The sequence below is a fragment of the Adiantum capillus-veneris genome, chromosome 1 (genome assembly GCF_014529385.1).
Source record: "Adiantum capillus-veneris isolate H3 chromosome 1, ASM1452938v2, whole genome shotgun sequence".
Taxonomy (NCBI): domain Eukaryota; kingdom Viridiplantae; phylum Streptophyta; class Polypodiopsida; order Polypodiales; family Pteridaceae; genus Adiantum; species Adiantum capillus-veneris.
The window spans coordinates 97,141,343-97,166,887 of NC_140931.1; the positions used below are offsets into that span (position 1 = coordinate 97,141,343).

Consider the following 25,545-nt stretch of genomic DNA (forward strand, 5'->3'; position numbering starts at 1 on the left):
AAGAAAGAGAGCAAGGGATCACTCGATCTCGGCCAACGTTTTTGCACTGGCAACAATGGTGTCGAGCTGGGCTGGTGCATGGCTCAAGGACAAAGGGGAGGCTAGAGTAAACACCAAGTATTCAAGGCACTGTAGGGCAAGCACACTAATCCCCACCCATGCAAAGTTTTATGGGCATCACAGTCCGTCTCGACGGTCTAAGGCGGCACAATCGGCAACTTTTGGCGATTGGCCCCTTGACGAGCCCAAAGCCAAAAACTTGACAATGTGCCACCGTGAGACTGACGAGACGGCATGGCCATGAAAATTTGCAGGGCAATTTTCCACTTAGAAAAGCAACTTTTGGAGTGTTTCTTTCGCCTCCTCAATGTGAACCCAGCCTCCTTGGCAGTAACACATATTCCTCCCTCCTGTGTATTCTACATTGTTGAGTAAACTAGACGGTTCTCTCTCTCTCCGTCTCTCTCAGCTGGTCTAGAGTTGGAGAAGAGGATGCACGGCAGACCGAGGACGATCCAAGCTCCCGATCCGGCTCGGCAGAGACATGAGGAGGCCAAGACCGCGAACTTCCAGGCCCTGTTAGAGCAGGTTTTGCACAACCATCGTGATCGCAAGTAAGAATCATCTCTCTCTCTCTCTCTCTCTCTCTCTCTCTCACACACACACACACACACACACACACAACTGTGTGTGTGTGTGTGTGAGAGAGAGAGAGAGAGAGAGAGAGAGAGAGAGAGAGAGAGAACCTATACATAGAGGGGCTGTTCCATGCACAACATGGCAATGGAAAGCGGTGATGTCTATATTTGTTAGAAATATATATATATATATATATATATATATATATATATATATATATATATATATATAGAGAGAGAGAGAGAGAGAGAGAGAGAGAGAGAGAGAGAGAGAGAGAGAGAGAGGAGAGAGAGAGAGAGAGAGAGAGAGAGAGAGAGAGAACCTATACATAGAGGGGCTGTTCCATGCACAACATGGCAATGGAAAGCGGTGATGTCTATATTTGTTAGAATATACTTTTGTGAGATGAACCCAATTTTCTTTTGTAAGTGCTGGATACTTAAATTTGGACGGATGGAGCATGAAAGAATTTGTTGTGCATGTTATACAAATCAGTGTCATGGCAAGCTTCTAATGGCATTTTTTTTGTTTCAGTTTTTCCAAGGAGGCCCTTTTACAGAATGCAAAATTGCTAGAAGCTAACCCTGAAGTGTATACAGCTTGGAACTACCGCAAACTGGCAGTTACTCATCTCCTTGATTCTTTGCAGGATGAAGCTGCTAGAAAATCTGTCCTTGACAATGAACTCCTTGTGGTAATTGCCATTACTCTCCATGCATCGTGTGAGAACTTCAATTGTCTGGGTGTATATGTCTTGCTCACAGTTTTGGAGCTCCCCAGGTTTTTCAATTTAGCCCTTGGGGCTCAGTTGTATCAGATTTCACAAAGCGTATGAGCTTGCTCATGTATTGTGGCTTTGTACTCGCCCTTTTACTAAGAGGTATAGCTACAATGGGGTTTCGATACATAAAGTGGACAGTAGCTAATCTAAATAGGGGGTGTTTTCACTCCTTGGGGAGTGGGGTGTGGAACTTTGCAATGATTGCTTTGTCTCCTATGTAGATTGCCCACTAGCCATTCTTCCTTGCTTCTTCACTTTAGCCAATTTTGTTGGCCTATTCTCCAGTTGCAGTGGTGTCAACTCATCTCCTATCCATATCTTTGTTCCCTTGAGTGCTTCATTACTCCTACTTTGTCCAATTTATCCATGCATATGACCTTTGCCTATGTACCTTTCACTATTGTGAAGTAGGGGTCTTTTAGGTCCACAAACGGAACTACCTTACTGAGTCGTTCGTTGAAGACATCTGTCCAAGATGTAGTTGTCCTTTTATTTCCCTTTCAATGTCTTCCTTGTGCCAGCCTAGGGGAAGCCCGCCAATCCTTACTTCGTTCTTGATACTCTCCACTCTTTCCTTCTCTTTATCCACTGAAATGACTTCATTCACAAAATGCTACGAGGTAGATGAGCTTACCTATAACACTCGGTCATTCAATGCTTGTTGTAGAGTCTTTGTTATGGGGTCTTCTTTGACAATCTACTGCTCGGTTGATGGTTTCTACCTGTGGTTGCAATTCTTGAACTGACTTGTCTTTTTTGATCATCTTTTGCTTCATGGCGGCCATCTCCGCTTGAAGTTTCTTCATCTCTTGAAGCACGTAAGAGGAGGTTGGTAAATAGGAAGGGGGACCAGTGGAGTATGGGAGGATGTAATGGTCCGCCTCCTCTCCATGGTGCTGCTAGGAAGAGAGAGAGGATGTTGCAATAGCCACTGATCCCAAGGCTGCCCTAAGTAGGGTTTACAAAATGGAAAGTGTGTGATGGTGCCCCTGCCTCAATGAGTTGTTCCTCTGCTAAAGCTGCCCCTTTCCTATCCCTTGCTTGACAACTTGTGTAAGGTTAAGACTCCCTTGGACTTATGAGATTGATGGGTGTTGCTCCTGAAATTAGTATCAAACGTAGTAATTAGCGCGTGTAACAGGTGAAGAAGCTTATGATGATGACCTTTGTGTGTGTGTGTGTGTGTGTGTGAGAGAGAGAGAGAGAGAGAGAGAGAGAGAGAGAGAGAGAGAGAGAGAGAGAGAGAGAGAGAGAGAGAGAGAGAGAGAGAGAGAGAGAGAGAGAGAGAGAGAGAGAGAGAGATTTTGTCACAAACCCTTCATCCTGCCTCTTATCATCTATGACCATCATTGCATTGAGTTGCCGTTGACTCCTGATTCTCGTCATATGCATCCGTGACATGCGCAGGTGATTGCTGACTGCTGACTGGTGCCGAAGTGGCTGATTTTTAGCCAGTAGGATTGCGACTTGTGGTGTCCCATACCACCAATCCTACACCAATGCTGGTAGAACTTCCAAGGGTCTAGAGTCCAAGTGTGGTGATCATACAAGATGCCTCATAAACGAGACCCGACTCCTATTTATAGGACTCACTTGAGTAGTGGCCATGTTCACGTTGGTAGAACTTCCAAGGGTCTAGAGTCCAAGTGTGGTGATCATACAAGATGCCTCACAAACGAGACCCGACTCCTATTTCACTTGAGTAGTGGCCACGTTCACGCTTGGCCAGACAACTCAGACGCATATCCAATTCTTTGGGACGTAACACCCCAATGATCAGGGTTAGAAAGTGCTGATGGTGGTGGTATTGGAGACCTATGACCTTACCTTGATGGTGAATGATGAAATTGATTGGCCAAAGGCTTCTTTGGACCTACTCTCTTTTCTAAGGATTTGGAGTAGCTTGAAAATAACAATGCTCACGGATTGGTTGAATGCCAGGATTTGGTCTTATATCTTCCTCAGTTGTACTTGGTAGCAGTGTCACTAAGAGTTTCGGAAATGATAGGTATAAAATGGGTTTCATAAGGTTCGATAAAATTTTTAAAATGAAAGAAACAGATTTTGTACACTAGTTATGCAAAATATATAAATTTGTACAACTAATTTTATAGCACTTGTAGCTTGAAATACCAAAGTATGATTGAATTTAAAAAAAGGACGCATAGTGAGTCATGGGGTCATACCGTGCCATTAGTCATGTGGTTATACTGTGTCATTAGCTATGTGATTGGGTGCGGTGTGCTGGAGCTATAGCCTAAACAAAAAGCCCTTAAAAGAAGGCCTAAAAAAATGTTAAAAAGAAACCTTCATAAAAATGACTTCAAACAAATTTGAAAAAAAAATATTTCCCAAGTAGGGAACATTTTGAATTGTATCAAATGTTTGATACCCGGATGAAATGAGTTTCGAACAAGGCTGCATTCGAAACGCGTATTTACTAGTTTGTCTATATTGTATGATAAATACTGTACGGGTATTCAGTACTTTACGTAGTGGTTGTCATTTATACACACAAATACACATGCATGCATGCATGCGTGTATGCATGCATGTATCTAGAGTTGTGTACATATGACGTATACATGCATGTTCGTATGTGTTTATAGTATATACATGCATGTATACATGCATTTACATGTATGCAAGTATGCATAAGTAGAGATGTATGTCTAGCTGTATTTAGTACCTAATGAATTTTTTGTATTGGTAGTGATTACCCTTACTACAAAACGTTTTTTAACGTTTACTTATTGTACCTATCCACCTTGGTTTTGAAGCTACATTGCTTGGCAGACACTCGACATATTTTTAGTATGGTCAATGATCAAAAGATTTTGTACCATTTGGATAAAGTCTATAATAGGATGACGCTTATGAAGAGAACGTTCATACCTACCTTCAGGTTAGCAACATTTGGGAATTGTTTTCCAAGCGACAAAAATTAGCTCCTTGTTGAATAAAAAAAAAGAGAGCATCTCTGTGTTGTGGCTCTCGCGAAGATGTGTTGATGTCTCTAAGAAATATTTTATTTATACGATGCATTGGTAAGGTTAATACAAACAAGTCCTAGGGACAATTTGACATTTGGACAATGAGAAGCTAGTGTCTCTGCTGAATAAGATTAGGAGTGAAGCTTGAAACTTCTTCTAAGGATTCATTATTTAAAGGCTGTGAGCCTTGGATTTTGAGTTAAAACAACAAGCTCTATTTTTGTTGTCTTGATACAAAAAGAGAGTAATTGAAAGAGCAAGTTTTTAAAAACTGTACGAAATGATAGAACCTAGAAAATTATCAAAAGAAAGAGAACTCAAATTTTTTTCAAGGCTTTACATCAATTTCCATAAATAGAGTTTTTTTGATAAATACTTGGGGTGAAGTTTCTCTCCTCTACAGTAAAGTTTCAACTTGTAGTCTTGCTATGCTTTGTTTTTTGCCAGCTTTGTTTGCTATTCTCGCCTCTCCCTTGCTTTCAACGATCTTTGCTTGCTGTTTTTGTCTCTTCCCTTGCTATTTTCCAACCTCATGTGCTTTGAGAGGTTTCTTTGTTTTCGGCCTTACTTTAACTAGCGCTCTTTGTTCAAAGGTTTCTTGTAGTTTCAATCTAGGGGAGAGAGTGTAACCGGCCTGTTCAATCCAAAAAGGGCGGTAGACTTTACTTTAAACCTTGATTTAGCTTTCACCCATTATTAGTCGTCTATTTTACCTGTACTTTCAAGACACAACAAAGGGGAGAGGGATACAGGCTGCTAGATTGCACCTGTATGAGTAGACAGACACCAGATTGGCCCCTAACTTAGGCGCCCCTTTCGGTATTTCTTTATTGTTCAAAAGAGGGAATAAACGCTGTGGTTCCTACAAGCTGCCCCGCACAAACTCGGCTGAATTTCCACTGTTCCAGCCCGATTTCGGCAGCATAACTGTACTAGAACCCTTCACGGTCAGTATTCCCACGCATTGACTGACTTTCCCGACGCATACGGGCACTTTGCAAAACCTGGCGAGAATCTGCAGCACGCTGAATTCTCTGTTTTCAGCCTTGAAAATGCGCCAGATCGCCTGTACAGCGGTCCCCTTGCGTCCCCGAACCTCCTGGGGGTATTAGGGTCCGTTTAGGGCCAAAACCCTAAACCTGCAAAAATACACAGCAGGCTGTAATTCACTGTTTCGGGCTCCGTTCCGCGTGCCGGTCGCATCCCTAGCAAGTCCTCGAGCTCCCGCACCTGTAGGGCTACTTGCCCTTTGAATCGGACGAGATTTCTGGCGTGAAACCTCTCCGAATTCACCTGTACCTGCGGGGGGATTAGCCGCTAGCTAATCCAGTACCTGTGCAAGAGGCTCTTGCCTCGGCAATCGCGCATGAACCCACACAACTGTACATTGGTCAAATGAAAAGCCCACTAGAGGGGCATAACATACTGCCAAAGGGGAGAGAGAGGGCAGTGCGTAGCGTGCAGGGCATCACTCCTGGCACCGCACTGTGCATAAGAGGGAAAGCAAGCACTCCATAGCTCTTAACCTGTGACAAAATCTGAAAATGAGGCTCTCTCCTCTTCAAATTCAGCGCCACTTCTTGTTGCATAAGGCAAGTGCACCAGAAGGTGCCACTTGGCACTTTTACAAGCATTTTCCCGTTTCGGGGTTGCCGCCTAAAAATATCCCAACCGGTTGCCCAGTTGACTTCACGGCAGAGTAAGAAAATGTTCCCTTTGTCATTCCGGAGGTAATGACGCCAACACATTTTCAGGTCCCAAAATAGCAGTTCCCTAAATTTTAGGAGATGCTGCCATTGTATCTTTCTAGGTCATCCGACCCTCTTTGTACACTGCGGCCACATCCAAAACTGAAATGTAGCCTCTGTAGCAAAGGATTCCACTTTGGCTAGTCAATGACCCCACTTGGCTAACCATAGTCCTTGTCCAACCTTAGTGCTCTCTTGCCCTCAGGCCTGGACTCCCTCTGGACAGTTCCACACTAGCTATGCAATGCAGGGCAGTTAGATTTCCCGAGGGGTGTTTCCAAAAAGTGAAAGTAAATAGATAATAAGAAAGAAATCAACAAAAAGGATAGATAGTAGTCACACGCTGGTGACAGAGAGCCTTTGGAACGAGAGCGTTGGTACAAAGCAAGAAACGAGGAGAGAGGAACCCTCTTGGAAAATGGGTCCAGTCAAAAGCAAGGATGAAGGCAAGAATAGGGGGCATAGGTTATTGCAAAAAACAAGGCAAATGGAAGATTAGCTAGTTGAGATGGCAAAATTCACAGAGCGAGGCTAGGTAGTGACGATCAATGATCGTTAGTAAAGCTAATCTATTTTTTGACATGGATCATTAAGATTTTGAAGTGCAAGATTTTTTAGAGTGAGTGTGGCGAGATCATGGGCCAAAATTAAAGGAGGAATCTTAGTAGAACAATTTTGTTTTGAATTGTCTTTAAGTTCTCTTTTATCATTTTCAAGTTTAAGATTTGTTTTTTGGGTGTTTAATGGCTGAAGATGTTATAAAAGTATCTTGCTAGTTCGTGGTGTGTCACAGGCACACTTGCTCTGTGGACATGCTAGCCCTGCTGCTAGAGCCAAAGGTAGCCTAGAGGATTTTGTGCTGGCACCACTACGAACCTATTTGCAAGGTCGTGTATATCAAGACGTGTCCATTTGATTAGGTTATTGTCATTTCATACCCCTCTTTGTTTAAATGATCGAACAGGTGTTGACGGGTGGTATCATGTGAGGGTGGGCATTGTCAATGTGAGCATGTAACCTCGTCATGTCTCAAGTTTTGTGACGATCTTATAGCCATTAGGGAGATGTACTATATGCGTGGCCAATAAGTGTCTCGATGCTCAAGGATCATGTAGATGAGTCACAATGGAGAGCCGACACTATGGCTAGGAGAGGAAAGTATGCGGGTCTAGAATATGCAAGTGAAGCAAGTTCAGAGGTGAGCAAAAGCTGAACACTCTAGTAGTGTGTGGTACTCAGACTCTTAAACTTGCAATGAACGTAATGTGCATAGCGATGGACTCTTCTTCATTGCTCCATCGCATCGCAGAGAGTGGCAACTAAGCTGAATGGCTGCAATAGTGCGCATTGCTGGCAAGGGGATAGGCTCAAGCATATAAGGGTAAGTATGGTTTCCTCTTTCAGTGAAGAAGATGTTTTTGTAGTTGGGGGCAATACGGGTGGTGTGATGTATGAAGCGTGCACGATCCACTGGATTCCTCTCAAGTCGTAATACATGGGTGTTGTAGAAAAGCTTCATTCACTTGGCAGTCTGATGTAGCAAGTGTAATGCATCTTATCTCCCAAACTACTTTAGCTCTTGCATCCATCTTGTGCTCAAAATATTGCTTTTATGTGTCTTTTGAAATTTTTTGCTTGCTTCCCATGCAATGGTAGTAAGGTTTTAATATTGGTTTCAATCATTGGTGATTAACTCCCGGGAGGAGTACTGAAAAAAATTGATGTTTGAGAATGCTTGCACATACTCATGGTCCTGACCCTTGTGGTTAGTTGCGGGGGGAGTATTGAATGTTTGAACAGTGCTGCTTTTACTCATGGCCCGATGGTTATTTACGGGGGGAGTATTCAGAAGTCTGAGTAGTGGTTACTCTCAGCATCTCCAATCGACGCAGGCTGCGGTCTGGGGGGCGTTTGGTTGTGGCCCGGACCTTTTTAGGTTATTTGCGGGAGGAGTGATGAGAGAGTCGTTGATCAATTCATGGGCTTGACGTTGCGCGGGGAGGGGGGGGGGGTGTTCATCGGCGGCTATATGTTTCTATGTCTTGTAACATGCATATGTAAGCATTTGTGTTGCATTGTGATGTACCAACCACTGAATATTCCTAATTGGGTGAGATTGCGTGCGTATATAATTATTAGTGCATCAAGACACTCGTACAGATCAGTGCGGTCTGGTTGTGATGGCTAATTTTGCTACGTCGGAACATCAGGAGCGCCAATCTGCAATGAGTATATACTCCTTATTGGATGAGATTTTCTGGGAAGTCAATGACCTAGGATATGAAGAGCTTTGATTTGTCCCTCCAATTGTCCCGCGGAATGAGATATGCTGTAATCGACAACGACTACTTTCTTTCAAGAAGGGGGGATGTCACAAACTACTGACGTGTCCAGCCACTGCAGAACGGAGCCAGCCTGCAGATCCCGGTCGAGGGGCCTAAACCCTACAAGCAATAGAAGAATCATTCTCTTGCACACTCCCGCTTAGAGGTACAAAAAATGGAGTACTGGCGTTGTACTGAGTTCAAGCAGTATAAAGAAATACCGAAAGGGGCGCTAAGGTTTGGGGCTAATGCTCTCTCTCGGTGGAACTTTGCCACTCCTCGTCTCGTGTGTTGTGCATCTCTGTAAGGTGCAGCGGAATGAATGAAGTATTTTCTCAAGATTAGTGATCTTTATCGCTCAAGGTTCCTTTTAGTTCTTAGGGAAGGAGAGAGCCTTCCGTCTATGGAGAGTGCTATGATCACGAACAAAGTGAGTGGATATTGTCCGTGCAAGTGAATGAGACTGAGAGAAGGAGAGAGAAGAGATATGACACCCGAGAGGTTGTAAAACCCTCCTCCGAAGGCCCCACTCTCGTCGGCGATAGTGGTCTACTTGATTGCACAAAGGTGTACAATGCGAATGCAATGGGACTGATGCCGATGGCGACGACGGTGATGACGACGGCGACTTAGGCTGAAATCTGTTATCTTCTATTGGCTGAATTTCGTGGTCTTCTTGGTGGCTGAAAATGACTGTTTCTTGCTGGTTTCATGGCTGAAAATGACTGGTTTATTCGAGGGTCATGTTGAGGGTAAAAACGCTGATGTTGCTGACTGGAAATGCTGGATCTGCAAGATAGGGCAGCGTTTTTAATGGGCTGCAAACCTGCTGCAAAAATGCCAACTTAGGTTGTGTTTTCAGGGCTGAAGTGTAGATGAAAAACGCTGGCTTCTGTTGCTCACTGGCGATCCAAAAACGCAAGGGAATTGGGCTGCCGGAAGGGGAGAAAACGTCAGAAACAGAGGCTTTATGGCGATGGGTTCTGGAGATGGAAAACGCCAAGGGATGGGAGAGGATGGCAATGGTCTAATGCTGAGGGGGGGTATTGCTGAGAAGTTGCCTGTTGAGCGGGAAGCTCCTGCTGCCTCTTCTGCCAGAAAGTGCTAACTTGGGTTTGCATATACATTAACTTAGCAAAATTGCCCTACCTACTTTTGTTGGAAAGTCACTTCAAGATATTAAGTGAAAATAACCAAAAATAGGAAAATAGGCTAAATTCATTGGAAAATTCCCCTAACTTATGCTAATGGATTCTGATGGGAATTCCGATGATCATGTTGTGTGCAACCGGAGGATATGCATCTATGCTAAGTGATTGGGCATGCACGGTCTACGAATAGACTCACAAAAGTGCCAGATCGTTGCTCATCTAAACTGACTTGACTGACAGGAACCCTGTTATGGTGTAGCTTGTCCACGGACACATAGGGTTGGGATGTGTCACGTGACATCCCCTCCTTTTCAAAGTGAGGTACTGGTACCAAACTGTATGGCGTTGAGGGAGATCGCCAACAGCATCCGGAATCCTGGAAGGGACTCTTTGCCGGCCCACTTTGATGCATGGGTCGTGCGGTACTTGAACTTCATAAAGGTTTGCAATGCTTGCTTCTTTGGGCCGCGCGGAAAGCGACACAATCTTTTGAATCTCCTTTGTTGCTTCAACTTCATCTAGAGTCCTGCTTCTTCCGTCTTCAAGAATCTCCATGGCGGAAAATTCCTGAAACCATCTCCAACACAAAACCATGAACATACCCATTCCATGTAAAGTGAAGGAAAAAAATCTTGTCTTCGCTAAAGACCGTGTATGCAATGTAGATGAACATAGAGACGGAGTGACAACCCGTTCATCAAACACCTGCAAACAATGCGCTCGAATCTTGTCTGTTTGATCGAAATCAATCAACTGTGGCAAATCCCAATGGAAATGCCCATGTTTGGTGCTCATACCATCATGTGCTCTTTCGGAAACTGTGTCATGCCAAGGAAGAGACATGGAATGCGACTTCCTTACAAACTTTTAAGCTTTTCACGAAAAATCCGCACACATTCGTGCTCATCCATGAGATAAACGTGCTCAACATACAATATGTCATGCCTAGGAAAAGGGATCACATAAGGATGTTGACTAAAATACAGGAAACCTTCACAAATGAAACACTCGAACAATGCGTGCGTATCAATCATGCGAACACATAATACTTCTTGTGATGGTTCTTTGGACCAAGGCTCTGGACCAAGGCTCTGGACCAAGGCTCGAGAGCCAAGATCGATCCTTCGTGATTGATCAAATCTGCAACGAGGTTAGCTTCGCTAGAAAAAGCATCCACTAACACATCATCCTTGTGAACAATCACATCATCTTCATGCAATTCATCATGCTTGTCTTTTTCATCCAAATCATCATGCAAATCATTATCATTCAAATCATCATGCTTCTCATAATCATGCAAGTCCTGTGTGTCATGCTGTGGAGAAAAAGAGACTAAGAGAGTCTCCTTATCTCGAATCCTTTCAACCTTGTCCTGCATATTAGCAATGAGAGATGGAGAAGGAGAAGAATCCACTCCATGAAAGACAGTAGGAGAATCACTGTCGGCATTGAGAGTTATAGTGTTAGCCGAAAAATTTATGAAAGCATTAGTTTCACGAAACCACTTAATTCCTAAAATCATATCACATCCTGAGAGAGGAGAAACAACAAATCTTCTAGTGAAGGCGGTCTGTTGAATTGCAAACAACACATCAAGGCATTCCTCTGTGATGAGAGCGTCCATACCAGGATGGCAGGACGAAAGCTAGACACCTCGATAGGAGACACCTCGATAGGAGATCTCGGACTAACTTTGAGGCAGGCTCTCTCAACAAGAGAGGAACTGATCACATCATGCATCATGCGGGGGGATTAGCCGCTAGCTAATCCACTACCTGTGCAAGAGGCTCTTGCCTCGGCAATCGCGCATGAACCCACACAACTGTACATTGGTCAAATGAAGAGCCCACTAGAGGGGCATAACATACTACCAAAGGGGAGAGAGAGGGCAGTGCGTAGCGTGCAGGGCATCACTCCTGGCACCGCACTGTACATAGGAGGGAAAGCAAGCACTCCATAGCTCTTAACCTGTGACAGGAAACTTGAAAATGAGCTCACAGCTGAAAATCACGTTTTTGCCTTCTCTATAAGTAGTAAACTGGCCTCAGAGTGCCAAGTGTCACTCATTTGTGCATTTTCCCGCTTTAGACCCTCGGGTCTAAAAATATCTCACCTGCAGCCTCTGTTGACTTGGCCGCAGAGTAATAAAATGATCCCCATGTCAAACTGCACGTAATGACGCGAAGACATTTTCAGGTCCCAAAATAGCAGTTCCCTAAATTTTAGGAGATGCTGCCATTGTATCTTTCTAGGTCATCTGACCCTCTTTGTACACTGCAGCCACACCCATAACTGAAATGTAGCCTCTGTAGCAAAGGATTCCACTTTGGCTAGTCAATGACCCCAGTTTGGCTAACCATAGTCCTTGTCCAACCTTAGTGCTCTCTTGCCCTCAGGCCTGGACTCCCTCTGGACAGTTCCACACTAGCTATGCAATGCAAGGCAGTTAGATTTCCCGAGGGGTGTTTCCAAAAAGTGAAAGTAAATAGATAATAAGAAAGAAATCAACAAAAAGGATAGATAGTAGTCACACGCTGGTGACATCAATACCTCTGGGCACGGAAGTATGCCGGGCTGTTTCGTCTCGAATTGAACTGTGTTTTAAAGTTGTGAATTATTTTCAGTGTGTCTCTCTCTCTCTCTCTCTCTCTCTCTCTCTCTCTCTCTCTCGTGTCACGACAAATTCTAGACTTGGGGTGCCCAAGTTTGTTACAGTGGTATTAGAGCATCTGGCGTGTGCTTTTCTCAAAGCATTTATTAGCCACTCCCACCCTTACTTCATCGCGCAATGGGCGTGCTCCCGTCTTCATCGCTCTGTCTTACAGTGCATAAAGTCATAAAGAATCCTAGATTACATATGGATTCCGAAAAGAATCAGACGACTCTATCTGCCATCTCCGAAGCGAGAGGTGGTACGAAAAATTCAAGTGGATTAGTAGGGAACGAGTACGGGCCACCTCGGCCTTCACAGTATGAACTCATGGAGATGCAACGTCAACAAGAAGTTGACGAGTACGCAAAGTAGATGCTTTGGTTTGCCAAGGATCCACAGTATGCCAAATTTTAGACCCGGCACCCGATGGATGAAGTGCATACTCTTTGGCAACAAGCCATTGAGTCGCCAATAAAACCGGCAATCAAGAAACATCTTGTCCCACGGATGTTTACTAAAGGTGAACTCGAGGACATTATTGAACAGCGAGTCAACCAACTATTTGGGTCAAAAGAGAAGCAATTGGAGAAACTTAGCAAGGGAGCTGACTTCCCTGGTTACTTGGGCCGAAAATCCTCTTCTGAGAAAGCAAGAAAACAGAAGAAGCGCGAACGTCGACAGCAGGTTGATGAGTGCACGAAGCAGATGATTAAATTTGCGAGGGACCCTCAGTTTGAAATTTTTTGTCTCAGCAATCCATCGCAGAAGTGCACACTTGGTGGCAGAACGCCACAAAACCACCAATCAAACCGACAATCAAGAACCTCCTTCTCCGAGGATGTTTACAGAACAAGAACTACAGGAGGTGGTTCAGACTCAGATCAGTCACCTTTTGGACGCGAACAATCAATCCAAAATGAAAGTGAAAGTGCAAGAAGGGCTTTTAGCTCTACTGACAGTTCTTCTAGCTCTTCTGATTGGAGCGAGGGGGACTGTAACAAACTTGGACACTCCAAGTCAAGAATCAATCACGACAGCACCAAATAACCACTTCAAAACAGTTCACAGTTCACAGTTCACAAGAGATTTGCATTGGCTGGGCAGACTTCCGTGCCTAGAGATATTGGCCCCAAAGATTGGCGCCCCTTTCGATATTTCTTTATGTATTAATCAGTTCAAAGTACAAGAGTGGTTCGGGTCTCACTCTCAGACTGTGCGTCCAGATGCTCTACAGAGTGGAAGCCCTAACCACTTGTTTAATTTACACGGGATGCCAAAAGCAGAGCCCCAAAAGCTTCAAATCAAAAGCAAAATTTCTCTCTCACAAGCTCTCCTGAGCTTTAGTAAAAATAAAGCAATGAGTTCTCTCTCTATCTCTCCTTGCAAATTGCGTAGAGAAAAGCAATCTGCTGCAAAAGCATCTCTGGAAAGCTGCTGCAATTCACGGGACTGTCGTACGGTGCCACGTCAGCATGTTTGTGCATTTTTCGAGATTCAGCCCCTGTTGCCTTTTAGGGTTAGGGTTTCCAAAATTAGGGTTTTCAGCAACAGTTAGGGTTTCAGTTTCTGGGCAGCCACGCCATCACTTTGTGACATACCGCCCTCTTGAAAGCATTGTAATCGCCCTCGATTACGCTTGCAAAACAAACATAGGCCATAATCCGTCTTAGCAGACATTGACTGTTAGTACCTACGTACTAGGAACACACATCTAGCACATGTACCAATCAACAGTCACATCACATGAGATCACATGACATTCAACATTCATTCGGGTCTTAGACCATGATTTATCGGCAATGTAGCTAGCAATCGCATCTAGATCCAATCGGGACCTCATCGATGTCCGATTGACTAACCCCTATTGCAACCATGTCTATTCGAGATCAATCAGACCAAAATGCTGCAGTCATTTGGTCTATCAGTTCTTGCACTTAAAAGAAGTCAAGAACAAATCAGTATCATAATTAGGAATTCCATTTCATAAAGTCATACAGCAGAATACTGTCAGTGAAACCGGCCTGTTCAATCCAAAAAGGGCGGTAGACTTTACTTTAAACCTTGATTTAGCTTTCACCCATTATTAGTCGTCTATTGTATCTGTACTTTCAAGACACAACAAAGGGGAGAGGGATACAGGCTGCTAGATTGCACCTGTATGAGTAGACGGACACCAGATTGGCCCCTAACTTAGGCGCCCCTTTCGGTATTTCTTTATTGTTCAAAAGAGGGAATAAACGCTGTGGTTCCCTACAAGCTGCCCCGCACAAACTCGGCTGAATTTCCATTGTTCCAGCCCGATTTTGGCAGCATAACTGTACTCGAACCCTTCACAGTCAGTATTCCCACGCATTGGCCGACTTTCCCGACGCATACGGGCACTTTGCAAAACCTGGCGAGAATCTGCAGCACGCTGAATTCTCTGTTTTCAGCCCTGAAAATGCGCCAGATCACCTGTACAGCGGTCCCCTTGCGTCCCCGAACCTCTTGGGGGTATTAGGGTCCGTTTAGGGCCAAAACCCTAAACCTGCAAAAATACACAGCAGGCTGTAATTCACTGTTTCGGGCTCCGTTTCGCGTGCCGGTCGCATCCGTAGCAAGTCCTCGAGCTCCCGCACCTGTAGGGCTACTTGCCCTTTGAATCGGACGAGATTTCTGGCGTGAAACCTCTCCGAATTCACCTGTACCTGCGGGGGGATTAGCCGCTAGCTAATCCAGTACCTGTGCAAGAGGCTCTTGCCTCGGCAATCGCGCATGAACCCACACAACTGTACATTGGTCAAATGAAGAGCCCACTAGAGGGGCATAACATACTGCCAAAGGGGAGAGAGAGGGTAGTGCGTAGCGTGCAGGGCATCACTCCTGGCACCGCATTGTACATAGGAGGGAAAGCAAGCACTCCATAGCTCTTAACCTGTGACAAATTCTGAAAATCAGCCTCCTCTCTCATTTTAGGCGCCCCCTCTCTGGCCAGGAGTAGTAGAATGCTCACAGAGTGCCACATGGCACACTTTCCGACTTTGGGCATTCCGGCTAAAAATATCTCAATTGGTGCGTCAGTTGACTTTGCAGCAGAGCAAGAAAATGTTCCCTTTGTCATTCCGGAGGTAATGACGCCAACACATTTTCAGGTCCCAAAATAGCAGTTCCCTAAATTTTAGGGGATGCTGCCATTGTATCTCTCTAGGTCATCCGACCCTCTTTGTACACTGTGGCCACATCCAGAACTGAAATGTAGCCTCTGTAGCAAAGGATTCCACTTTGGCTAGTCAATGACCCCACTTGGCTAACCATAGTCCTTGTCCAACCTTAGTGCTCTCTTGTCCTCAGGCCTGGACTCCCTCTGGACAGTTCCACACTAGCTATGCAATGCAGGGCAGTTAGATTTCCCAAGGGGTGTTTCCAAAAAGTGAAAGTAAATAGATAATAAGAAAGAAATCAACAAAAAGGATAGATAGTAGTCACACGCTGGTGACATACCCCCCTCTTGAAATCTCAAACGTCCTCGTTTGCATCTATGTCGTACATGCTCACTGTCAACACTGATGTATTCAACACCTGTCGACACATATACGACACATACATGCTCATTGTCAACCCTGGTGTATTCAACACCTCGTCGACTCATGTATTGCCTGCGTGTGAACCCTGTCCCAATGACATAGTGGTAGTTGCGCACTCTGCCATTGCTTTGAGTCACTAACTTTCCAATGACAAAATGGTAGCTGCACATTTTGCCACTGTCTTATAGTACACGTTGGATCCTATAACACTTTCGAGCATACCCAAACCGACAGTTTAAGAATGCAGTTACACATGTACTCTTCAATAGAAGCAACTACTGTATCCTTGACAAACTGACAAGAAATACTCACTTCTATAGCACTAACCAAACTTTTGGACATTCCATAAGAGCAATTGCCAAACTGACAATCTGTACAGCTCTAACATTCATGTAACAGGTATTTCATTTGAGCTCACTTTAAATACCATGTACGTCATTTGTTTCAGAAGCCATTGTAACACTGACAATCCATGTAGCTTTGAAACTCAAGGGGTCAAGGTAGGTTGCAAATCGAAGGCTTCAAGGTAAAGTGATAACACAGTTGGTGACTCTGCAAGTTCACCTTCTTCCATCCACTTAGCATCCATTGGTGGATAGTTTCTGAACTTTACCAAGTAACGCCTAGCAACCTTGCCTTTCACTTTCCTTTCTTTGTGTGCCAAAATCTGTTCAGGGACCAAGATCTCGTCAAGTTCCTCGACTTCCGGCTGATCTTCAGCTGGCATATCTTCTGGCACATCACCCACATAGGGTCTGAGAAGACTCACATGAAACGCATTGTGAATCTTCCAACTGTCAGGCAATTTCAGCCTATATGCAACATCACTGATTATGTCGCATACTTGAAAAGGCCCATAGTAACGCATGCTGAGCTTTGGAAACAGTCTTTCCTTGCCCTTCATCTTCTTTAACCTTGCCTTTTCAAAGCGTAAAAGCACCCAATCACCAAGTGAATATACCACTTCACGACGGTGACGATCAGCTGCTTTCTTTTACTTTGCCTGAGTCTTTTCTAAGGCCACTTTGACCTTCTTGTACATTTCATCCATGTCCTGAACATACTTATCTGCTTCAAATATCTTGTCCTTTGTATGCAGTATGGGAGGAACTTTTTTGCCACCTTCAACTATCTCAAAAGGTGCCTTGCCAGTTGATGAATGCACTGTATTATTGTATGCATACTCCACCAATGGCAAATACTGCTCCCACTTTCCTTTATGCTCTGACACATAGCACTTCAGCAGATCTAGGACAGTAGAATTTGCCTCTTCTGACTGCCCATCTGTTTGAGGATGAAATGACGAAGAGAATTTGAGCGTGGTGCCCATATTCTCAAACAAGTCTCTCCAGAACAAACTTGTCATGCGTGGATCACGGTCGCTAACAATCGACTGTGGCATGCCATGATACTTGAAAATATTGCTCATAAACAAGCGTGCCATCTGATCTGGCTTTATCTTCTTCCTGACAGGAATAAAATGAGCCTGTTTGCTGAATCTGCAAATAATGGTCCAAATACCATCGTTTCCTGTCTGCGTTCTCGGAAGATCAAAGATAAAATCCATAGCAATACTTTCCCATGGTTTATCTGGAATAGGTAGTGGTTGCAATAACCCTAGTGCCTTTTGCCTGTCAAACTTGACCTTTTGGCATATTAAGCATTCTCGCACAAAGGCATCCACATCCCTTCTCAATGTAGGCCAATAGAAGAATGTCTCAACCGCTTTAACTGTAGCATCATACCACGATGCCCTGCATACGGTGGGACATGACTCTCTTCCATGACTTTGCCTCGCAATAGCTTTGTGACACACAATCTGCCATGCATCATCATGAACCCATCTTTGAGAAGATAGTGTTCATGACGTTGTCCATCCATTAGTTGCTCGAAGACCCTTGCAAAATCTTCATCATTTGCATACTGTTCTCTCATATCATCAAGTTCATGATGATAAGGAATCGACACAGCTGAAATTTGTGGCTTCCTTGACAAGGCATCAGCCACAACGTTCTTCTTGCCTTCTACATGCACAATCTGAAAATGAAACATGGACAAAATATTTGCCCATCGCATATGCTTCTCAGATAACTTTGTCTGTGTCAAGAAGTATCGCAAGGTCTGATGATCCGTTTGGACAACGAAATCTGCACCTAGCAGGTAGTGTTTCCAACTTAAGAGCGCATGAATCACAGCCAGTAACTCTTTCTCATAGACCTGCATGGTCATCTCTGGCCCTTGCAAAATTCTGCTCTCATAGGCTACTACCCTGCCATCTTGCATTAGCACTGCACCAATGCTACTACCGCAGGCATCACACTGGACCACAAATGACTTCCTAAGATCTGGCAACACAATGACTGGATCTGAAGTCATCTTTTCCTTTAAGAGATTAAAAGCTGAAATCTCTTTTTGTGTCCATCTAAAGGTGACTGCCTTCTTTTGAAGAGCATGTAAAGGTGAAGCAATCTCAGCGAAATTTCGGATAAACCTTCTGTAATAGGAGCATAGTCCCAAAAAGCTTCGGACATCATGCACCGTCTTCAAATTTGGCCATGACTTGATCGCTTCAACTTTTGCAGGATCCATTCTGACACCATGCTTTGAGACAATGTGTCCCAGAAAGTGAATCTCTTCCAGAAAAAACTCACTTTTCTTTGCATTGATGAGCAACCTATGACTGCGTAGCTCTTTGAACACAATGGCCAAGTGATGCCTATGCTCCTCTTCATTCTTTGAGTAGACTATCATGTCATCAAAGAATGTACCAACAAACTGCTGGTGTGGACGGAAAATTCTGTCCATCATCCTATTGAACGTAGCAGGAGCATTTGTGAGACCAAAGGGCATCACTAAAAATTCGTAAAGGCCAAACGTCGTTCTAAAAGCAGTCTTGTGCACATCCTCTGATCTAATGCGGATTTGATGGTACCCACTCTTTAGATCTATCTTGCTAAACATAGCTGCTCCTTCTAATTTGTCCATAATATCATCAATTCTAGGTATAGGGAACCTATTCTTGATGGTATTCTTGTTCAGTGCACGGTAGTCGATGCACATACGCCATGAGCCATCCTTTTTTTGCACCAACAACACTGGAGAACAGAATGGAGATGAACTGGGCTGAATCAGCCCCTTTTCTAACAACTCCTGTACTTGGCCCATTATCTCTTTCTGCTGAGCCGCACTAACCCTGTACGGAGGCTTATTTGGTGGGCTACTGCCTGGCACCAAATCTATCGCATGGTCCTCGGGTCTCTCTGGTGGTAATTGAGACGGTAATGAATCGGAAAAGCAGTCACTATACTGTTGTAAAAACATTGACCTTTCTTTATCTAGCATAGATAAATTTGATTCATCACAATCTGACACTTCACGTGCAAAAACCAAGTACGCAGAAAGATGCTTTTTCATTACAGAAGTAATAGCAGAAGCTGATACAGTAGGAATAGACTCTCCTTTAAGCTTTACATCCAGAATATGAGTCTTTCCCCTGCTCTGTACAATGATCTTTTTGTTGTAGGCATCCATGATTCCCTGTACACGAAACAACCAAGGAATACCTAACAACACATCACATCCGTCCAGTGGCATGATGTAAAATTCTTCAGCATCTACATAGGACTGGATATGTAGACGCAACTTTCCAATGATGGGCGTCACAGCCTCTGTATGGCCAGGGCATGCCAAACCTGCCTCTGCTGTATACCCCATCTCTTCAGGTCTGATTCCCAACTTTGAAGCCAATTCTGGGGAAATAAAGTTGGCTTTGGCACCTGGATCAAAGAAGATAAGCACTGTTTGATCCCTGACCTTTCCCCATGCTCTGCAAAGCTCACTTGCATCTGAATTTGGCTTGTCGCCCACCATATCTGGCACTAGACCAGCCATGGGCTTCTTTCCTTTCCTGTCTTCCTTGTCATCAGAATCAGCTGGCCTTTTCTTTGTAGGACAGTTGTAAGCAATGTGGCCAGGCTGCTCACATATAAAGCATTTGTTCTCTGTCCTCAGGACCTTCTTTTGCTCTTCTGACTTGCGAGGAAAACGTCTTTTCCATTTCTTTGCTGGTCCTTTTTCTGATTCAACCGTAGCTTTGTCTTTCCCTGCGTTGGCTGACTCCTGAGTCCCTTTAGGAGCCTCATTGGGAACGTGCTTCTTGGCTGAATTTTTCTTGCATGATCCTGCCTTGACGCCAGTGTTAAATTCACAATCTTCTCCCTTGAGCAAACCATTGCCAGTGTTTGCTACCTCGATGAGCTGCGTCAAAGTAGTGACTTTTGTCTTCGTGCAGTACTTTCTCAATCATTTAGGTAGGCCACAACAGTATTTTTCAATTTGTTCTGTCAATGGCACAAACCTATAGGAAGTTACTGGAAGTGGAGCTTTCCAAAACTTCCGATTGTAATCATCTAGATTTCTGCAAGTGGCAGCATTAAGCTGGTGCCATTCTGTCATGACATCTGCTTCAAAGTCATCAGATAACCATGCTGCTGCAAAAATCTGCTTGAAGTAAATCCATGTGGACGGAGCTTGCCCTTGAAGCAATAAAGTTGTCCACCATTGTCCCGCATTCCCTGTCAAGAAAGTGGCTGCCTTGCGGACCTTTGAAGCCTCTGTAAAGTTTCCCCTTGCATAGGCCTTGTCAAACTGCTGGAGGAATGAAAGAGCCTTCTTCCTGTCATCAAACCCTGTAAAGGTCGTGAAAGTCACACCTTTGCCACCTTCTTTGTACGGAGTTGGCCTCTCCAGCGGCGTTAAATTGTCATATGGAAGTGACTGAAACATGGGAACACTATTAGGGTTCATCTGTGTTCCTTGGCCGCTATTAACCTGACCTGAAAATGCCATATTTGGCTGCTGATTTGTAATTCCAGCCATACCAAAATTTGCCTGTGGCATCCCAAATTGGCCCTGAGTGCTCTGAAACCCTGGTAGCATGCCCGTGACACCATACATGGGGTTAGGCATCATCGTTTGAGCACCCCCAAACACTGTTCTTGGCGTGTAAAACTGATTTCCAGGTGCATGACCAGCCATGCTCTGGAATACCGATCCACCTCCAAAATAGCCAGGGTGTACTGAAGGTGGTGGGAAGACCTGTTGCATAGCCTGTAGGTTGCTTCCCTGCCCATTAGAACCAGCTATAGGCTGCTGAAAGGTGGCGGGCTGAACTGGTACAGCCTGAAAGACTGGCATCTCAGCCACCTGTTCTTGCACCTTAGACATAGGTTGTGGACACTGCATGTCCTCCGTTAAGTGTACAGGTGTTTCCATTGACTGTGCGGTATGAATCACCTGTGCTCGAGCCTTAACAGGCTTTTGAATATGATCCAGTGACCCAATTTGCTGAGACGGAACAGGAGGTTGCAGAAAGGCTAAAAACCTCGGGTTCTGCATTACTTGTGTGAACATAGCCACAACAGTAGCCAACTGGGTTCTGAATATATCGTCATCTGTCTGTGGTGGTCTTGAGGACTCACCCACTTCATGTGTCTGTTGACCCTGTGAAGAGAAAACCTCTTCAGTCACATCATCTGGTCTGTCAGCCATAATTGCAATTCCGTGTGTCTGGTCTATGATCCCCTGTGTCTTCAAGCCTAAACTGACCAAGGCTCACTTCTATGGGAAAAAGTGATTTAATCCCGTCGATGTAACCATGAAACCGGCCTGTTCAATCCAAAAAGGGCGGTAGACTTTACTTTAAACCTTGATTTAGCTTTCACCCATTATTAGTCGTCTATTGTATCTGTACTTTCAAGACACAACAAAGGGGAGAGGGATACAGGCTGCTAGATTGCACCTGTATGAGTAGACGGACACCAGATTGGCCCCTAACTTAGGCGCCCCTTTCGGTATTTCTTTATTGTTCAAAAGAGGGAATAAACGCTGTGGTTCCCTACAAGCTGCCCCGCACAAACTCGGCTGAATTTCCATTGTTCCAGCCCGATTTTGGCAGCATAACTGTACTCGAACCCTTCACAGTCAGTATTCCCACGCATTGGCCGACTTTCCCGACGCATACGGGCACTTTGCAAAACCTGGCGAGAATCTGCAGCACGCTGAATTCTCTGTTTTCAGCCCTGAAAATGCGCCAGATCACCTGTACAGCGGTCCCCTTGCGTCCCCGAACCTCTTGGGGGTATTAGGGTCCGTTTAGGGCCAAAACCCTAAACCTGCAAAAATACACAGCAGGCTGTAATTCACTGTTTCGGGCTCCGTTTCGCGTGCCGGTCGCATCCGTAGCAAGTCCTCGAGCTCCCGCACCTGTAGGGCTACTTGCCCTTTGAATCGGACGAGATTTTTGGCGTGAAACCTCTCCGAATTCACCTGTACCTGCGGGGGGATTAGCCGCTAGCTAATCCAGTACCTGTGCAAGAGGCTCTTGCCTCGGCAATCGCGCATGAACCCACACAACTGTACATTGGTCAAATGAAGAGCCCACTAGAGGGGCATAACATACTGCCAAAGGGGAGAGAGAGGGTAGTGCGTAGCGTGCAGGGCATCACTCCTGGCACCGCATTGTACATAGGAGGGAAAGCAAGCACTCCATAGCTCTTAACCTGTGACAAATTCTGAAAATCAGCCTCCTCTCTCATTTTAGGCGCCCCCTCTCTGGCCAGGAGTAGTAGAATGCTCACAGAGTGCCACATGGCACACTTTCCGACTTTGGGCATTCCCGGCTAAAAATATCTCAATTGGTGCGTCAGTTGACTTTGCAGCAGAGCAAGAAAATGTTCCCTTTGTCATTCCGGAGGTAATGACGCCAACACATTTTCAGGTCCCAAAATAGCAGTTCCCTAAATTTTAGGGGATGCTGCCATTGTATCTCTCTAGGTCATCCGACCCTCTTTGTACACTGTGGCCACATCCAGAACTGAAATGTAGCCTCTGTAGCAAAGGATTCCACTTTGGCTAGTCAATGATCCCACTTGGCTAACCATAGTCCTTGTCCAACCTTAGTGCTCTCTTGTCCTCAGGCCTGGACTCCCTCTGGACAGTTCCACACTAGCTATGCAATGCAGGGCAGTTAGATTTCCCAAGGGGTGTTTCCAAAAAGTGAAAGTAAATAGATAATAAGAAAGAAATCAACAAAAAGGATAGATAGTAGTCACACGCTGGTGACAGTCAGCTTTCAGTATCCCTGAAGCTCAAAGAGACATCAGTGACTCTAGTATCAAAATCAAGGCATCTGTTGACAAAGGAGCGGAGTAACTCCCCTCTTGTGCATCCCACTGCACCAGATCTCCGGTCAAGCTGAATTCTAGGTTCCATTTGGAGTAGACTATGCTAAACCAAAAGCCTCGAGGTAAAGTTTCACAATTTGAGGAGTATTTGCTAGGTCCTCCTCCTCCATCCACTTCGCATCCAATGCAGGATAGTTCTTGAACTTAACCAAGAACCGCCTTCGGACTTTACCTTTATTCTTCGTATCCTTACGTGCCAAAATCTGTTCAGGAACAAGGATCTCCTCGTTTTCTTCCACTTCGGGTTGCTCATCATGCTCCCCATCATCAAGCACATCACCTTTAAAAGGTTTCAAGAGACTCACATGAAATGCATTGTGAATCCTCCAAGTATCAGGCAGTTTCAGTCGGAAGGAGACATCATTTATCTTTTCAGAGATCTGGAAAGGTCCGTAGTATCGCATACTAAGCTTTGGAAAAAGCCTCTCCTTTCCCTTTTTCTTTCTCAGGCGTGCCTTCTCAAAACGTAAGAGCACCCAATCATCTTCCTTCAATTTCAAGTCGCGACGATGGCGATCTGCCGCCTTTTTCTGTCGTTCTTGAGATTTCTGCAAAGTCTCGCGAACCTTGGCAAAAGCCGTACCGCGAACGGAGCTTGTTGAGGCTCAAGCCCAAGTACTTCATGCGACTCAGCAAGATAGGGAACACTCGAATGTTGCGGAGTCAGGAGCTCCAAAACAGGTTCCTCCCGTCCTTGAACAGGTGGCTAGAACGCCTATGTCAATTCAGCCCGCCACCTTTCAGAGCCTGCGTGAATGTCCCTCCAGTAGTACAGGGCTTTATGATTGGGCAACTTGAGGATGATGCGTTCAGGACTTGGTTAGTTGCCGTGGTGAATGTCTTTTCGCAATCCCCAAGGTTTATGGAGTTCTTGCAAGCGCCACCAGTGCAACAACAAAATAGGCAACCTACACCTCGAACGGAGCTTGTTGAGGTTCAAGCCCAAGTACTTCATGCGACTCAGCAGGATATGAACACTCGAATGTTGCGGAGTCAGGAGCTCCAAAACAGGTTCTCCCCGTCCTTGAACAGGTGGCTAGAACGCCTATTCCATAGGTTATGCCAGTTCAGCCCGCCACCTTTCAGAGCCCGCATGCTGTCTTGAATGGACAGGGAATTGCAATGCACCCAGTTTTTCCACCATCCACGGTACATCCTGGGTATTTCGGGGGTGGATTAGTGTTCCAAAGTATGGCAGGTTATGCGCCTGGAAGTCAGTCGTACATGCCAGGAACAATGTTTGGGGGTATGCAAGGCACCATGCCAAACCCCATGTATGGTAGCATCGGCATGCAGTAAGGTTTTCAGAGCAACCAGGGCCATTTTGTGGTGCCACAGGGTCATTTTGGCATGGCTGGTTTTTCTAGACAGAAACCAGATATCGCACCTCTGACGCAAAATGTTAATGGCCAAGATGTGCCGATCATGCCTACTATAGTGCTCATGTTGCAGACCATTCCTTATGACAATTTGGGGGCACTGGAAAAGCCGAAAGCTTACAAAGAAGGTGGTGCAGTTGTAAAGTTTAGCACTTTCAGCGGCTTCGAGGATAAAGCAAAGGCTCTCACTTTCCTCCAGCAGTTTGATACAGCTTATGCAGGAGGGAATTTTACAGAGGCCTCTAAGGTCAGGAAAGCTGCCACTTTCTTAAAGGACAATGCGCTTACATGGTGGACGACATTGTTAATGCAAGGACAGGCACCCACCACTTGGGTCTACTTTAAGCAAATGTTTGCATTTGCTTGGCTGTCAAATGAATTTGAAGCTGACGTCATGACAGATTGGCACCAACTTACTTCGGCTACATGCAAGAGCTTGCTGGAGTACAATTGGAGGTTTTGTAAAGCGTTACTCTCCGTGGCCTCCTACAGATTTGTGCCATTGATAGAGCATATAGAGGAGTATTGTTGTGGGCTGCCTAAAGGGCTTCGGGACTATTGTACCAAGAACAGAGTGGCTACCCTCACTCAGCTTATGGAAGTTGCTAACACTGGTCTTGCCTTGTTGAAAGGAGAGGACAGTGGGTTTCCGAGCAACGAAAAAGGAGGGCAACAGAAGAAAAATTCAGCAAAGAAGCCCTTTGTGAAACGGCTCCTGAAGGGTCACAGGGGTCAAAAAAGGCCACCAAAGACAAGGATTCAGCCGGGACTTCTGGAGCGCAGGCAAAGAAACTAGAAAAGGAAGCCTTTTGTGTGCAAGTCGCTCGAAGAAAAGAAGGTCTTAATGGCTGAAAATAAATGCTTTATATGCGAGCAGCCTGGTCACTTTGCTACCAATTGTCCACAAAGGAAAAGACCAGCTGACTCAGATGATAAAGAGGACCAGAAAGGCAAGAAGCCTAAACCCACTGCAGGTTTGGTGCCAGATATGGTGGGTGACAGGCCCAATACACATGCCAGTGAGTTATGCAGGGCATGGGGTAAAGTTAGGGATCAGATGGCACTCATTT

The 25,545-nt window shown here is 45.0% G+C and overlaps 1 protein-coding gene across 2 annotated transcripts in view; it reads left to right on the forward strand.

Annotated features, from left to right (window-relative positions):
• The first annotated feature begins 378 nt into the window (after window positions 1-378).
• RGTA1 (RAB geranylgeranyl transferase alpha subunit 1) overlaps window positions 379-25,545 on the forward strand; it is an 87,059-nt gene continuing 61,892 nt past the window's right edge. Inside the window, exons 1-2 of one of the 2 annotated variants that reach the window (XM_086518938.1) lie at window positions 379-614; window positions 1,174-1,333. In XM_086518938.1, coding sequence (XP_086375064.1) covers window positions 493-614; window positions 1,174-1,333 — 282 coding nt within the window. In that variant the 5' untranslated portion in view covers window positions 379-492. Of the gene's footprint in view, window positions 615-1,173; window positions 1,334-25,545 lie in introns of those variants that run through there. The other variant, XM_086518940.1, reaches the window with a different exon arrangement.